This window comes from Trematomus bernacchii, unplaced genomic scaffold (assembly GCF_902827165.1).
Source record: "Trematomus bernacchii unplaced genomic scaffold, fTreBer1.1, whole genome shotgun sequence".
In the NCBI taxonomy this organism is placed as follows: domain Eukaryota; kingdom Metazoa; phylum Chordata; class Actinopteri; order Perciformes; family Nototheniidae; genus Trematomus; species Trematomus bernacchii.
This window is the reverse complement of record NW_022987723.1, coordinates 793,242-811,126: the sequence shown is the minus strand read 5'-3', so window position 1 is coordinate 811,126 and position 17,885 is coordinate 793,242. Positions and strand designations below refer to the sequence as shown.

At 39.1% G+C, this 17,885-nt stretch overlaps 4 gene segments (V, D, J or C); 2 read left to right on the top strand and 2 right to left on the bottom strand.

Annotated features, from left to right (window-relative positions):
• Nucleotides 1-5,644: 5,644 nt before the first annotated feature.
• LOC117493821 lies at nt 5,645-8,095 on the bottom strand (the record flags this gene model as incomplete). The annotated part of the segment is given in 3 exon segments: nt 5,645-6,197; nt 7,634-7,759; nt 8,071-8,095. Coding segments are annotated over 3 exon segments (474 nt in total), but the record flags the coding sequence as incomplete, so codon positions are not given.
• On the top strand, nt 8,075-9,091 carry LOC117493779. The segment is given in 2 exon segments: nt 8,075-8,384; nt 8,477-9,091. Coding segments are annotated over 2 exon segments (381 nt in total).
• Nucleotides 9,092-13,720: 4,629 nt separating this feature from the next.
• On the bottom strand, nt 13,721-15,814 carry LOC117493782 (the record flags this gene model as incomplete). The annotated part of the segment is given in 2 exon segments: nt 13,721-14,311; nt 15,691-15,814. Coding segments are annotated over 2 exon segments (447 nt in total), but the record flags the coding sequence as incomplete, so codon positions are not given.
• A 314-nt stretch (nt 15,815-16,128) lies between these two features.
• LOC117493780 lies at nt 16,129-16,881 on the top strand. The segment is given in 2 exon segments: nt 16,129-16,442; nt 16,535-16,881. Coding segments are annotated over 2 exon segments (378 nt in total).
• Nucleotides 16,882-17,885: the final 1,004 nt, after the last annotated feature.

Here is a 17,885-nt window from a genome sequence, read left to right as displayed (position 1 = left end):
AAGAGAACCAGCGTCGTAGGACCGGAAAGCCCAAGATTTCCCTGAAGTTAGCCGGCTAAGCGAAAATCCAGCTTCGTACTACAGGCCTCAGATGCCAAGTATCTGGCTTGAACTAGCATCACAGAGCAGCAAACTGAGTTTCAATGGATGTTTCCTTTTGCTGTTGTTGGCCTGTGGAAAAATGTAATCATAAGAAATGAAGTTGCAGATAGAGCCATAAGAAATGAATGCAACTGATTATTGAATGTTTAATATGCAATAATTTAAGCTTTGTTAGTTCCAGGTTGAATATGTGCAATAAGTTCATTTCAATAAGTTTTGCAATAAACATTGAACCAGTCCGGCCCTCGACTAGTACCCATTTTTTTATTTTGGCCCACTATGTATTTGAGTTTGACACCCCTCACTTAGAGTGTAGAGGGTGTGCAGCTGCCTGGTTTGGCACCCCCACTATAACTTTGTCAATGGTGGTCGTACTCCCACCAAAATCACACTGGTGTTTGCTGACCCCCTCTAGTTTGTGCACACAAAAGCATTTTACTCTGGGCTCAGCAGGTGAGAAACTAAAGAGGGGCTTCCACATGTGGCAGACCAGGTGTTGGTGCTGCCGGAGTTGGCGACCCCACTATAACTTTGTCCAAGATAGTTGTACTGTCACCAAAATCACACCGGTGTTGGTTCTTTCCATCTTATCTGAGAAGGTTTTTCATATTCTGTCTAATGTTATGTTGGAGTCTCGTTTCGGTCATAACGCCATTTGCTGGTTTCAGAGTTATCTAACCGACCGTACTCCATGCGTCAGGTTGGGTAGTACTGTCTCTGACCCTGTCACCTTGGAGAAGGGAGTTCCACAGGGCTCTATTTTGGGGCCCTTGCTCTTTTTATTATATGTAAATAATATTTGTAATCAGATGCAATTTTCTACCTATCATATGTATGCTGATGACACTATTTTATACTCATGTGCTCCTTCTCTGGATATGGCCGTTTCCAATTTAAAATCTGATTTTATCACGCTGCAGCATGCGCTTCTTGATTCTAAACTGCTATTGAACGGTAAGAAAACCAAAGCAATGCTCTTTGCTCCCAAGTCAGCGTCCTCCATTGACACCCTTGCTGGCGTCTCTGTTGAGTTTGTCGACACATACAAATATCTGGGCTTTTGGTTGGACAGAAATCGAAACTTTAAACACCACATTGAAGTTCTAACTAAGAAATTGAAATTCACTCTTGGCTTCCTTTACAGACTTAAACGTTGTTTTTCAACTTCTTCCCGTAAAAGGTTGGTCTCTGGCTTATTCCTGTCCCAGCTTGACTACTGTGATACAATCTATAGATTTGCCTGTCCCACTGTTTTGGCCAAACTTGACCCACTCTACCATGCTGCACTGCGATACATATCAAATGCACCCGAAAGGACTCATCATTGAAAACTGTATAGCCTAACTGGATGGTCCTCACTTAGTATGCGTAGGATGCAGCAATGTTTTTTATTATTATAAAGCCATTTTAGGAAAGCTTCCACTGTATATATGTGCCAGATTTGCTCCAGTTTGTGACTCTTACCTCAGAACCAGTGCCTGGATACGGTTCCAGGTTCCTGCCATGCGGACTGAGACTGGAAAAAGGAGTCTTTTTTATTATGGTCCTTGGTCTTGGAAAGACCTTCAATCAAGCCTCAAACTGAGGGCACTTGTCCCTATAGCCTGTTTTAAATTGAAGTTGTCTGAGGTCCTTACCACCAGCTGCTCTTGCAGTAATAAGTAGTGCACCTTTCTTACTGTCCCAAATGTGCACAATGTAGTGACTGCTTTTCGTCTTTTGTTTACTTAGTTGTGTTCTCTGTATTTTATATGTCAGTGTTATGTGTAAGAACGTGTAACATTGCTGCCTTCTTGGCCAGGTCAGCATTGTAAATGAGATTTTGTCTCAATGTTTTCATCTGGTTAAAGATGGGGTAGGTAAGTTTGAGAAACCGGCTCGAGATACACTTTTTGTTATATTCCATGGAATGCTCTTAACATCCCGATAGCAATGAATATCTTAAGTGCTTTGACAAAAAAATCCATAAAAATATTTAATCTGTGGAAGCCGTAGTACTGTAAAAAGCACGACCAATCATTTTTGGTCCGGCTAAAATAACTGGATGGCCTACCTGCCTGTCAGCCTTCCATCTGTTCACAAACTTATCTCGTGCCCTCATTGGTCATGTGCGCGTTCGTGTGTGTTGGAGGAGGGGCTCTGTAAGGAAGTGGCAGATTTTTTCCGGCTGTGTATTTTCAAATTCTAGCACACGTTGGTTTCTGGTTTCTCCAAAATGACCTACCCCACCTTTAAAAAAGGTTAAATAAAAAAAAAAAAAGTTTTATAAAGCCATGGAAAGAGATGCACGATGCAACTTAGAGACAAAATGACCAAAGAGAGAGAGGAGAAAATAGACGCAACAAGTCCACAAAGAAATGCAAAATGATGAGAAAGAGGCATGACGCCACAAAGAAGTGCTACATTACTTCATAAAGAGGCAAAACAACTACAAAGAGACACAGAAAGACTCTAGATTGTTATACAGGGCGACTGCAAAGCGATAAAGACTCACAAGAGAACTTTGCTCCGATAAAGAAGGGACTTTTATGTCACTGTATCTCAGATTCTGTGCACGATGTGAAAAATTCAAATGTCTCTACATTCTCCTATGTTGACACAAGAGGGCAGCATTGTTGTTTTTTATGCAGATGTAACACAGACAACTCTCACACTGTAAAAACTCAAAATCTTCAGAATATGACTTTACACTCGATATAAGACCTAATAACTGAAGAGGTAACAATGCAGTGAGAAATAGGCTCTTGTTTTTAGACAATGCATCTTCAAGACTCTTGAAAACATCTTATTTTGTTTCTCAAATGAAACAAGTGTTTTAAGCTGTTGTGGTTTTTGTAAAAGATGGTTCATCTTGTTTTAACAAATACATTTTACTTGATTTAAAAAAGAAAACTCATTCTTATTGGAAAATCAACAACTAACATCAGACAACTGAAAACCTTTGAGCATTTCAGGCTTATATTGTAACACAACATTTACTGATCCTGGTAAGATATAGTTCAAAATAAGTTTTACCAGCTAATCACAAGATCTCCTTTATCTAAAGATCCCGTCTTATTCCAAGAAATCTAGCCAAGCAAATGTTCACTTGTTCTATTGGCAGATTGTTTTCCTTATTACAAGTGAAAACAACTTGTTTTCAATATTCTTTTACTTGATTTTGGAGCAGCATCTTTTACAGTGCAGAGAAGATTTGTTGGGCTTGATGCACAATTATCCAGTTTTTAAATAAGGTTATTGCTGTTTTTACTGCTGGTACTGGTAGTCTACATCCAGGGTGAGATACTGATTTGAGTTTACAGAGAGTGCATTAACCAGCCTTTACATACATCGGGTTAGTTTAGTTTAATGTTCAAACTGTTCTTCATATAAAATAGTTTACATTCAGTAGCTATGTTTTATTTCTCTGTCTCGGAGCTGTAGTGGATTTGAAATGAAAGTCACTCTGAAGATGAGCTGAAGATGCATGAAGTGACTGCTGTATGGGAGCTAATGTGGGCCTCATATAGTCATACAGAACCTCCCTCGTATGAAACAGCGTACAGAGTGCTGAGCTGTGACCTGACCTGAGGTTCTGATACGCACCACCGGCACAAACGTACAGAAACTACATGATGAGCCCCAGTCAGAGGGGAAGTGAAACTCAAATGTTCCCCTTTCCTAATCCAGATGTTCAATTATATACATAGTCACTAAGAAAAAAAGGCCATCTCTGATGAGAGATTAATGTAAAACAGGATCTACAGTGTGACACTATGTGACTAGTACTGTGTTGCACATTTATTAACCAGGCAATACAATAAAATGCATAGATCAGGGGTGTCTTGTACATTTTAATTGACCCTAAGCCAATTCTAAAAGTATATTGGAATATTTCCCACACCTGAAACTTCAGCTTGTCTTATATTATACTTCTTAAATATATATGTTGACATATATTACATAGTAGTATTCATGTATTAATAAGCCCACCTTTCAAATATTTGCATAACAAGCTTGAAATATATACTTAATATTTCCCCTTATCTTAAGCAATCTGAGGCTTCTGTTTTAAGGAATGGATTTGATAACAAGAAGGGACATCCTAGTGAATCAAACACTCAGTGGATATTGTGTTCAATGTAGATGGATTTGCCAGCGGGGGAACTGTTAAACTGTTCATGAGATACTTAAGAAAGAAGTGGAAACAAGGAGAGATGTTTGCAAAGAAAAGAACGTACCTAGAAGAGCATTACCCTCACATTTAAGAGTGACTCTGAATGACCAAATGATGTTCAAGAGATGTTAAACCGTATCTAAAACTCACCTCAACTGCACTTTGGTTTCTCAAGGACAGGTGGCTGCTTGACGTGTGAAAGGTCATTTGCATGATTGTAATGCTTCACTGCTCCTCACAGTTTTAAGGTCTTGTGTCACGTAGAGTCTGAACCGTGTTCCTGCACTCATCCTGAAAACTGGAGATCATGTTGTCAGTAACTCTGCTTGTCATGTTGGGCTTTCTGTGTCAGGGTGAGAGACTTTGAAAATGTATCATCTGAAATGATAGGAGTAATGTATGTGTGGTACAATGTGTGTCTTTTCTTTTCATGTTTGCATCCAATGTGCTTTGTCTATAACTCTTTCTATTATAATTTAAACTGCTGCTCCATGTTGTTGGTTATCTAACATTTCACTTCTCATTTCAGAGTCTTCTGCCAACAATTTCCTGACTCAGACTGACACATCCAAGTCTGTTAGTCCTGGAGGGACTGTGACCTTCAGCGCTACAGGGAGCTCTAATATTGGTGCTGATCTCAGTTGGTATCTTCAGAAACCTGGACAGGCTCCTAAACTTCTTATATACTCATCATCAACTCTGTTCTCTGGAACTGAGCCTAGATTCAGTGGTACTAGAACTGGTACTCAGTACACTTTAACCATCAGTAACGTTAAGGATGGTGATGCAGGAGATTACTATTGTCTGGGTGATCATGGTGGTGGCGTGTTCACACAGTGATTTAGAGCCGTACAAAAACCTCCTTCAGTCTGAAGTAAAGCGTCCTGCTGCAGCTGCAGAGGGGAAGAGACTGAGAGGAGGGAAACTGGTCCAGTGAACACAAGAGTCATCAAGCAGAACCACCATGAATCCAAATAAAGCTGAAACACACTCACAGACACTCTTCAACACCCTGTTTAAACTATATTATTGTCACCCTGAACGCTGAGCTGACAGGAACTTCACCAAACACTAACTCCATATTCACATTAAGTTGAAGAAATCAATTCTTAAAAACCTAAATATCCACTCTCAGCTCAGATTAAAGGCTGATCTTATTTATGAGCCATATACTTTCTGCCTCACTAAAAATCAAGTTCACATTAGGATCAAATTCTTAATCACCATAAAACAGTGTAGTAACTTTCCTTCACCACCACGTCAATTTCATTGCCAATTCAAAAATAAATATCCAAAGCTTTATCTTGTTCTGCAGATAGAAGTGCAGTATGTTATAAAACCTTTTAATGTCCTACTACTTTAAATAAAACACCAAACACTTCATCATGTTATTTATCAGAGAAAGCTTTATTAGGAACATCCTGAATCATCAACATGACAGTTACTAAGCACACTCTCATCTCTGCTGAGCTTCACACATCACTCTCTGAGTTGTTGCTGTCCAACACTTTACAGCAGTGTTGTTCTCGGCCACACAAAGCTTCACTTTCCTCTACAAACATTAAAACTCCTGATGATCAGAGCAGCATGTGTTCTCCTGGGCTCCAGCGGCCCCTCTAGCCCTCACACCGGCTCCTGCGGAGGGACTGGGTCTGGCCGTGGCCATGATGGAGGACCCTGCAGGAGTACAGCTCTCCTGACATCCAGCGCTCCTGGCTCAGGCTCAGGCTGCTGCTGCTGCTGTAGCGTCCGCTCTTCTCCTCCTCCGAGCTGCTCAGGACCCCCTCTGTCACCTCTGTGCCGTCCACCTCCCAGCTCACCACGGCTCCCTGAGGAGAGTAGCCGGTCAGCAGGCAGGCCAGTGTGAGCGAGCCCCCAGAGAGCTGCTCAGAGGAGGAGGGGGCCAGCAGAGAGACGGAGGGCCTGAGCATGGCGCCCGCTGCAGGGGAGAGAGACACAAGGAGCAGATTCACTTCCACTGAGGGACAGACGCTGTGAGACAGAGTCCATACAGGACACATTCAAACATTCAAAGGCTTTATTGTCATATGCACAGTAGCTGCAGTGAATCAGAACCAGAATCAGAATACCTTCAGTAGTCCCACAGAGGGGACATTCACGCTGTTACAGCAGAAAAGAGCCAAAGACAGCTTCATGTTACGTAGAAGCATGCATACACAAGTATTCAAGTTAAAAAAAGTTATAATAAAAAATAAAATAAAAAGTTACACAATTTACAAAATACACATCCTGTAACAGTTCTGAGGATTCAGCAGCCAGGTGTATATTGCACAGTTAATAACGGCATATATATATATTGCACATATTGCTTATAGGCAATGTAGATAAGGCAATGAAAAGCCCAAGGCTCCTCCAACAATGCAACATACAAATATGTAGGACATAAAACGATAAAACATATTTTAAAAACATTCAAATAGTCCAGAACAAACAGAATGAGGAAGGAAAGTAGGGTTTAATGAATCAAATAAAATGTTAAAACTTGATGTTTGGAGTTAGAGTGTTATTCTGTAGCTCTCATCATAACAAGAATTATACATTGAAGGCACAGGACAGAGAAACTGGGGGTCAGCTGTGAGCATGAGCTGTGATCACAAGAGGAGCTGAGGCATGGGAGAACACGAGGGTTTCATTCATAAAATAAAACGGTGATATTTTATATCATTCTGGCATTTAAAATAATGAATGTTCTTCTTTGGCACTCATCAAAACTCCTTAAGAGTGACATGAAAGTATGCAACGTAATGAAGGTGTTAATGCAATGATCATTATATGAAAAGCTTTATCTCTGCTTTACAATGTTTCAGAATGAATAACTAATCTCTGCAATAATTGACTGTTAAGAAAAACAAAATGTAACATCTTCTACAGTTGAAGACTTTGTCATCTGTTTGTTTCACTTCCTTTGAACTCTTTGAAACTAACGGACTGTGAACGCACCCTGCAGCGACTCTGAATGTACACAAATACACTTTAATTAGTTTTAACGGATCCTCAGCAGATTTTATAAAAAACACTTGTTAAATGTTCACATATATTACAATTTGAAAGTAAATCACACTTAGATTTGATGACATAGCAGCTGTTCTTTGGTCAATTGTGAGCTAAAAATGTGTTTATATCTTATTAAAAAAGAAAAGTAAAACGTACATATAATTCACCGTGACATCTTCTTCAATATTAAAATAAAACTAACTTCGCTTAATGTTTTTCAATTCTTCAGCCAAACTTTATAGATGTAAAAAAATATCAACATAATGTATATTATCCCAAATAATGTCTTGATTTATCATATTCTGATGCAAAAGTAAATGTAATGTTTTGTGTTAGAAAATACAAATCTCTGGTACTTACAGTGAAAGATGAGTTTGGTTCCTCCACCAAAAGTGTACCACAGTGATACAAACTCATTAAGTGGCCGTACAAAAACCTCCTGCACTGTCAACAAGCATGTATCACTGAGAAAGCTCCCTGATCTCACTGATAACAGAGACAAATATACAGGTTTTAAATAAACAAAGCTTTTCTAAAGATATGGATTACATATCTGGAAGAATTAATATGATTTATGTCATTTTTCATCACTTTTCTACACCTGGCAGAGAAACCATTACAGTCTTCTACACAACTAACTTTGTCAGTTTTATATTAGTTTCTACACGGTTAAATGAACATGAGGCTTTTAAATAATAGTTATTAACAAATGTATTTGAAACAGAACTGAAACATGTTATTTATCTACAGTGAATCTCTGTATGTATGTTAATGTCAGACAAACAGACATATCATACCAACCACAGTGGACACAAACTCAAATCCTCATCTCCACTCCTGATATAAATATGTTCTTCCATTCAGATGATAGACGGTGTAAATCCAGACAGCTTTCCTCCTGGTTTCGTGTCCCACGTTGCCTTCAGTGTGCTGAGAGCAGAGAAATCATTTCCATAGAGAGGAGGCTTTGCATGGTCAGCTGATCCTCCAGTGAGAAGGTTTATAGTCCTGTGAGTTCAACACTGCAGGACTCACATCTGTCAGTCAGCAGAAAGCACCATGACTCTCATCACCATCCTCATCTGGACGCTGGCCTGCTGCTGTTTCACAGGTTCATTCACTCAGCAACATTTCAAACATCATGTGCTGCCTTTCCTCTCCTTTCTTTCTGCTGAGAAATCAATGATCTGTTTTTGTGTGCAGGATGCAGCGGTCAGGTGACTGTGACTCAGCCTGCAGTCGAGACGTCTGCTCCAGGATCCACCGTCACTCTCAACTGTAAAACCAGCAGCAATGTTTATCCCAATTGTAGTAAAACTCATGATTGTATGTCCTGGTATCAACAGAAATCTGGACAGCCTCCAAAGCTCCTGATAAAACTAGTGAGCACACTTGAATCAGGAACAGAACCTCGGTTTAGTGGCAGTGGAAGCGGCTCTGACTTCTCTATGACCATCACTGGACTGAAGGCTGAAGATGCAGCAGTTTATTACTGTCAGAGTTACCACAGTGGTGGCGTGTTCACACAGTGATTTGTAGTCGTACAAAAACCTCCCTCAGTCAGACTGCAGAGACTCTGAGCTGTTACAGCAGGAACCACCTGCAGCTGCTGAAGAGGAAGAGACTGACACAGCCCACTGAACTCAGAGCTGACAGGAACCCACCCAGCACTATTCACTTCTTATTCTTAAATATACATATGTTAATGGATTAATGAGATTAAACCCAGTCCAAAACACATTATATGTAAAAGCAGCATTATACACAAACCTTATTGTGATCTCTGCTTCCCCGAATTAAAACAACAAACGCTCTTTATCTTTTCCCCACATGTCTCCACTCGGTGTGCTTCACAGCAGGAGCATCTCTGGCCTCTCTGGAGTTATTATTTCATCATTATTATAAAGATCCTGATTCAAAATGACAAAGATCAATCTAATGAAGTCTTTAAAATGTTAAACGGTGGCTGATTAAAACCCTCTTATTCACATCAATCAATGAACTTATCCATCAGTTAACCTCAAATTCACATCTTAGTTAAAAGCTTCAGGTTTTCTAACAACCAGTTTCATTGAAGTTTCCTTAAATGTTTTTTTGTTCCATTATTGAAACCCAAAACAGCAGGAACATCCAAGAGACATTTAGTTTGAACATGATTTGACCCCTGACCCCCCCTGAGACCACCAGTGCAAAGCAGAGGCTTTAGGACTAGCAGACGTACATCACAATCAGAATCAAGTTTATTACCAGATACTTTGACACATACAAGGAATTAGCTTTTGTGTCTGGTGGTACGAACACAAACAATCTAAGAAAATAAGTTGCCATAGATTGTAAAAAATATAACGATAATATAAATAAGTATTTACACCAAATTTTAATTTTAATATACAAAGGACCTTAACAAAAGCTAAAAACGAAAACACTTAGGACAATGAATATATGGCAAACTACAGTGAATTATATTTAAAGTGGAGGGCTGTGCAGACATGTGAGCAAACATGTGTAAAATGCAGTCAGAGTTGAGCATGAACATGGCTCACAGAATTAAGAAAGGAAAAAGAACAAGATGTTGTTCACATGATGTGCAATAATGTAACTCTGTGTGACTGGCGAAGCCACACACAGTCTACTATTCAACACACTTATTAGTGTGAATGCTGTTCAACTATTGTTCTTCAAATCTTTATTCTTCCACATCTTATTATTGTGCTTTCTTCCTGTAGTTCCTGCCTGTGTACATGACACAAGCTGCTCACAGCCAATTGATTGATTATTTCAACCAGATTTCACCGTCTAACTACTTCAGCATACGTTCAGCTACAGAGACCATTCACATATTAAAATGTCCAGCTCCTTCAGGACATGTGTGCTATGACTTTTCTTGTTTTTGACATTTATACTTTTTAAAATATACCGCTTTTTAAACTTTTATTTGTACAATGTAACCCAATGGGAGTATCCTTCAAATCCTCTTTTACCTACACCGTGTTTAAATGCTGCTCCTTCAGAATACTTTCAGCTACAGACTTCATTTCCAACTTTGAAACGGTCACAAAACATTCAGCTATTACATTTGTATTCAGCTTTTTGATATCTTTTAGAGTTTCTCACTCATCAACGTTTAAGTTTTGGTAAAAAACTTCCTTAACTCTGAGTTCTGTTGCCCCGATTACGTGTAAGGTGGGAGAAGTACACAGATCAAGTATAAGTAGTATACTGCAGCGTTAGGCAGCTTGTGAATTTACTACAGGTGTAACTAAAGTCTGATTTAAGAGTTGATTATATTTCACATCATTAATCCAGATCTGTAAAGTAACTAAAGGTGTTAAATAAATGTAGTGGAGTAAAAGTACACCATTTACCTCTGGACTGTAGAGGAGCAGAAGTACAAAGAAGCAAAAGTGGAAATACTTAAGTACCTCAATATAAGTACAGTACTTGAGTGAATCTACTTAGTTACTAACACCACTGCAGGTATGTTATGTGTGCTAGCAGCCCATAATCCACACTATACATCAAATAAATCAATGGTAATTCTGTTTCCAATTTGTTTAGTTTTTCCCCTAAAAAATAACAAAAATAACCTGTTATTATACTGTAATAATACTGTTAAAGAACCGTATCGATAAGCAGTATTTGTAATTGTTTCAATTCGGCCTCATTATTTCACAGTGGCACAGGATCATCTGCCAAAACAAGCACTTCTGTTCATGTTCAATCCATAATATAATATACAATTATAGTTGGATCTTTTTGTCTTGTTATTATTAGCAGAGAAAATGTAATGTTTGTACAACTATATACAATTAATTCTACCAATCTCGGTGGGAACCGGGTTAGGGGGGTCTCGAACATATTTCCAATTACCCACTGGGGGCCTGACTGAAAAAGGTTGGGAACCACTGGACTAGGAGTCCCACAGAGTGATGGGGGCCGGTGGGGCTGATTGAGAGCGTTTAGCTCCAGGTCCCTGCACCAAGGAAGGGATCATGAAAAGAGCTCAAGGTGGAGAACAGATTGATTCACATCAATATGAAGTTGTTTTGAACCTGGACAGCCAGCAGAGGGCAGCCTGCTGGGACAATAAAGTATATCTCTTATATTTATGTTATTAAGCACAGAGGCCTTTGGTAAACTGAACAGACAGAAACAGCAGAGAGTTGAGGAACAGAGAGTTTCTACATGTTCTCCATGAGTCCACAGGGAGATGTAGCCTCTACTTCCTCCACCTCCTCTCTCTCTCTGTTTCTCAAGGACAGGTGTCTGCTTGACGTGTGAAAGGTCATTTGCATGATTGTAATGCTTCACTGCTCCTCACAGTTTTAAGGCCTTGTGTCACGTAGAGTCTGAACCGTGTTCCTGCACTCATCCTGAAAACTGGAGATCATGTTGTCAGTAACTCTGCTTGTCATGTTGGGCTTTCTGTGTCAGGGTGAGAGACTTTGAAAATGTATCATCTGAACTGATAGGAGTAATGTATGTGTGGTACAATGTGTGTCTTTCCTTTTCATGTTTGCATCCAATGTGCTTTGTCTATAACTCTTTCTATTATAATTTAAACTGCTGCTCCATGTTGTTGGTTATCTAACATTTCACTTCTCATTTCAGAGTCTTCTGCCAACAATTTCCTGACTCAGACTGACACATCCAAGACTGTTAGTCCTGGAGGGACTGTGACCTTCAGCGCTACAGGGAGCTCTAATATTGGTCCTGATCTCAGTTGGTATCTTCAGAAACCTGGACAGGCTCCTAAACTTCTTATATACAAAGCATCAACTAGGTTCTCTGGAACTGAGCCTAGATTCAGTGGTACTAGAACTGGTTCTCAGTACACTTTAACCATCAGTAACGTTAAGGATGGTGATGCAGGAGATTACTATTGTCTGGGTGCTCATGGTGGAGCATTCACACAGTGATTTAGAGCCGTACAAAAACCTCCTTCAGTCTGAAGTAAAGCGTCCTGCTGCAGCTGCAGAGGTGAAGAGACTGAGAGGAGGGAAACTGGTCCAGTGAACACAAGAGTCATCAAGCAGAACCACCATGAATCCAAATAAAGCTGAAACACACTCACAGACACTCTTCAACACCCTGTTTAAACTATATTATTGTCATTCAATTCAGTCTCTTTATGAGTGAGCTGGGAAAGTGAGATTCTTGTTGAACTACAGCCACTGATATCAAAATATATTTAACATTAACTTTATGAATGGCTGTACAAAATAATTAATGATATTACCGCAGTCCAAACATACACAAATTTAAATAATTTGAAGTACTGTAAACACACAATGTTGTTGTTTATTGAGTATTTAAAAAACTCAATCTATTAAAATGTGTTGACATAGTAAAGCTTAACACAGTAGGCTACTGATTATGCACAACGTTTTCCATAACAAAATGCCTACTAACATTCAAAAGCAGTTCCAAACCACAGTCAGGAAATACCCAGCTAGGCATCCTAACTGGTTGTGTAGCAAGCCCTGTAGAACAACCATCAAATCACACAGCTGATCCATAAACGGAGTTAGAACGTGCAATGGACTTCACCCAGACCTTTCAAGTATCACTTGTCATCAACAATTCAAAACTAAATAAAAAAAGATTCTATTAGCAGATTACTCCAGCTAACAAATATTGGGTATTCCCAGAATCCATTTTTTTCATTTTATTATTATTATTTTTTTAGAACTAATACCTTCTCAGTTTGTTTATTTATTTAATATGGTCAACATTACTTTACATTTTTATTCATATCGTTATGGGGTTGAATTATTATTTCAGCCCTGGAAATTGTCTTGCAATATTTGTATTGGTGTATATGAGTGCATTTGTGTACTTATACACTTGAACATGTGTATATTTTGTGTATGTGTGAACATATATGAATGTAAAAATAGTCACTTGAAAATAAGTGTTCATAATGTTTATATGCATATATTATTATTATCATTATTCATTTGCCAAGTACATGTGTACATATGTATATATTTATATATAGTATTTTCATTTAAAAAAATGGAAGTTGAAACTGCTATTGACATGTGCAGAAAATGACCCTATAGTTTTTCTTATATATATATGCAGTTATTTTTTTCTTACCCTAACTTTTATTAATTTTTTTCTCTTTCTTTATTTCTTTGTACTCCTTCATTTCTATACGTTTTTGACGCAATAATGCCAATGTTATATTAGGATGATTCACAGGAGGGCTACTTCCCATAAGCTCTGCTTCAGCCCTCCCGCTTCTACTAATTTTGTTTATCTTTGTGTGTATGAATTATAATTCTTTTTTTTGTATGAATTTAGTAGAATAAAAAAACTTTAAAAAAACTGTCCGACAGTCATTATAAATGATATTAATATAATACACAGTTTAATACTGAAGGTATTAATACATCTTTCTCACAATGAACATATGAATGAAAGAGATACAAAGACACTGTCTCATTTTAATCAACATTTTTATTTAATGATGGTTTAAAGCTCACGCCACATTTGAGATGAATGATGAGTTTCTGTTGGAGTGAAACAAATGAAATCCAGTTGAATTGTGAGCTGATGAACAAACAGGAGAATATGCAGGAAGTGAGGATTAGAGAGCAGCACTAACAACTGAACAGAGACAGCAGCAACATGTGAGCAGAGGAGATGTGTGTCTTCATGAAGATCTCTACCAAAGAAGCTGCTTCCTCTCCAGACAGGAAGTGATGCTCTACTCCGAGCAGCGGGCAGGGTCCAGGCTTTGAGTGACAGGGCTCTGTCCACTCAGACTGGCCTCACAGCTCACTGAGCCCGCCCCCCTCCAGCTCTCTGCAGAGAGGCTCAGGGTGCTGCTCCAGCTGTAGCGGCCGTCGCTCCCCAGGACCTCCGGGCTGTGGGACACCCCTGAGGAGCTGCTGCTGCCCCCCAGCTTCCAGCCCAGCCTCCAGGCGGAGGGGAAGCCCCCGCTGGCCAGACACACCACGGTGGCACTGCCCTGCTGCAGCTCCTCTCTGGAGGGGGGGAGGACGCTCAGGGTGGGCTGCTGCACACCCACTGGAGCGGGGAGGGAGGGGGGGGGAGGCAAAGGAAGACATTAGAGTGAAAACTGGATTATAAGGTCCTTTTTTGATGTTGTCATTTTGCTGCTGTCAAATCCTTGTGTCAGTACTTTACGATACCAGTCACCTCTGTGGAAACATTGGTATCACTGCCTTTTTTAAATTTACATTTGAGTGTTGTACGTCTTTTAAAAATGGACCTTGAGTCTCTTCAATAAAGCTGATGATGATGATGATGATGAGGAAAGTAATAAACTTGTGTTTTCTTTTAAAAGAACATCCATAACATTCATCTGTTTGCAACTTACACATTATGTATCTAATATATTATATTCCAATTACTTGTATATAGACTCTCCTTGCACTATTGTATCTGTGTTATTGTGCTGCTCTGTGGGAGGAGCCTGTGACCTAAGATGTTCATTAACATATCTGCACTGTAGCTCTGTGGGAGGAGCCTGTGACCTCAGATGTTCATTAACATATCTGCACTGTAGCTCTGTGGGAGGAGCCTGTGACCTAAGATGTTCACTAACATATCTGCACTGTAGCTCTGTGGGAGGAGCCTGTGACCTAAGATGTTCACTCACATATCTGCACTGTAGCTATGTACACATGACAATAAAAGCCTTGAATCCTTGAATCCTTATATTTCATCAAATAAAACAGAATAAGTTGTGCTGCTGTTACTCTCATAAATCACTCAGGATCAGACCCCCACATGATTCAAGTGTGAATGACTGACTTTGTGTAAAGTGAGCAAGCTAAAGATTCATTGATAATAATGATTGAATATCTTCATATGTGTGATGATGTTCTTTAAACTGACAGAGCTGAACGTCTCAAGTGAAAACAGTTCAAACATTTATCATCTGTCTCTTTCACTTCCTTTTCACTGCATGTCCAATCAATGAACCGTGAACACGACGACAAGCTGCATTCACTGATACAATCACAAGTTTAAAATGAATCCATATTTAACTTGAATTCAACAAAATAGTTGATATTTTAATAGACAATAGATAAATAATGTAAATAAATAAAAGATTGTGAACTACAAATGTAAAACTGAATGTGGCGGAGACGTCAAGCTTTAACAAATCTTAATAAATAAAAATATTGAGTATAAAGTTCTTATGATAATAAAATATAATATAGAAAATAAACAATTTATTTGCTTTAAGAAATGTATTTGTAAGAAACTAACAATTCATATAGAAGTCTGCAAAGGTTCCTTTCAGATTACAAGAGGAGCTTAATACAAAAATATAAAAATGGAATCTAACATTTCTTTTAAGTTGAGTCTCATTTAATAATTAATGAAAGTTATATATTTGCTATAAGTTGTATAAAATACAAATCTCTGGTACTTACAGTCAATGATGAGTTTGGTTCCTCCACCAAAAGTCCACCACAGTGATACAAACTCATTGAGTGGCCGTACAAAAACCTCCTGCACTGTCAACAAGCATGTATCCACTGAGAAAGCTCCCTGATCTCACTGATAACAGAGACAAATATACAGGTTTTAAATTAACAAAGCTTTTCTAAAGATATGGATTACATATCTGGAAGAATTAATATGATTTATGTCATTTTTCATCACTTTTCTACACCTGGCAGAGAAACCATTACAGTCTGCTACACAACTAACTTTGTCAGTTTTATATTAGTTTCTACACGGTTAAATGAACATGAGGCTTTTAAATAATAGTTATTAACAAATGTATTTTAAACAGAACTGAAACATGTTATTTATCTACAGTGAATCTCTGTATGTATGTTAATGTCAGACAAACAGACATATCATACCAACCACAGTGGACACAAACTCAAATCCTCATCTCCACTCCTGATATAAATATGTTCTTCCATTCAGATGATAGACGGTGTAAATCCAGACAGCTTTCCTCCTGGTTTCGTGTCCCATGTTGCCTTCAGTGTGCTGAGAGCAGAGAAATCATTTCCATAGAGAGGAGGCTTTGCATGGTCAGCTGATCCTCCAGTGAGAAGGTTTATAGTCCTGTGAGTTCAACACTGCAGGACTCACATCTGTCAGTCAGCAGAAAGCACCATGACTCTCATCACCATCCTCATCTGGACGCTGGCCTGCTGCTGTTTCACAGGTTCATTCACTCTGCAACATTTCAAACATCATGTGCTGCCTTTCCTCTCCTTTCTTTCTGCTGAGAAATCAATGATCTGTTTTTGTGTGCAGGATGCAGCGGTCAGGTGACTGTGACTCAGCCTGCAGTCAAGACGTCTGCTCCAGGATCCACCGTCACTCTCACCTGTAAAACCAGCAGAAATGTTCCCATTTGTAGTGGTAATAGTGAATGTATCGCCTGGTATCAACAGAAATCTGGACAGCCTCCAAAGCTCCTGATAAAACTAGTGAGCACACGTGAATCAGGAACAGAACCTCGGTTTAGTGGCAGTGGAAGCAGATCTGACTTCTCTATGACCATCACTGGACTGAAGGCTGAAGATGCAGCAGTTTATTACTGTCAGAGTCTCCACAGTGGTGGCGTGTTCACACAGTGATTTGTAGTCGTACAAAAACCTCCCTCAGTCAGACTGCAGAGACTCTGAGCTGTTACAGCAGGAACCACCTGCAGCTGCTGAAGAGGAAGAGACTGACACAGCCCACTGAACACAGAGCTGACAGGAACCCACCCAGCACTATTCACTTCATATTCTTAAATATACATAATCTTACTACTCATTGAGATTAAACCAGTTGAAAAAACACATTTGATGTAAAACCAGCATTTCACACAAACCATATTATGATCTCTGCTTCTCTCTCCAAAGTATTATTTTTACTATTTACATTTTGGAGCAAGGCAGCTTTAGTTTTTCTCAGTTGTTGATGCTCCATTATCTCCCTGACCTCAGATCAGAGTGATATGATCTCTGTCTCCATCAGTGTTGCAATTCCTAATTCAGAAAATAATGTTTTATTTACTTGTTTCTTTATTTTGAAACCACCTACCCCAAAACCAATCACAGTTTTGGTCTCATTACTGAGCCAAAAAAGAATTAGCTTTTAACTCTCAAGCCATAGTATGCAGACAAGCTACTGACTGTTCTAGCATCCTTGCTACCAATTGACCGATCCCATATGTTTTTTGTACATTTCAAGACAATTTCTCTTTTATGGCAGCCAAAAATAACCCAGAGACATTTGTCCACATGTCCCCAGAAGGAGGACTTTAAAGCAGAACCATCTCTGACCTCTCTGTCCTTATTCTCCTCTCATGAATATAACACACTGAATACAAATGACCTCCCTCCGTTAGTTGGTAGCTATCATTAAATACCCAAGAGGAAATCAATGTGAAATCATATTGAATCATTTTTGAAATTGTAATGTTTTTTATGAGGCGACAAATGAAGCCACACAAACTCCTTTGTTGTTCCCTCAGGCGGGGTTCAAACCCTGTTTCTTCATACTCAATCTTTGTCCTTCCCCGCCGGACCGAATGAACCAGAGAGACAAAAAAGGTGACACTGAAGATGCAGAAAGTGTATCTTCTTTAACCAGCAGAGAAATTAAGCATACACAT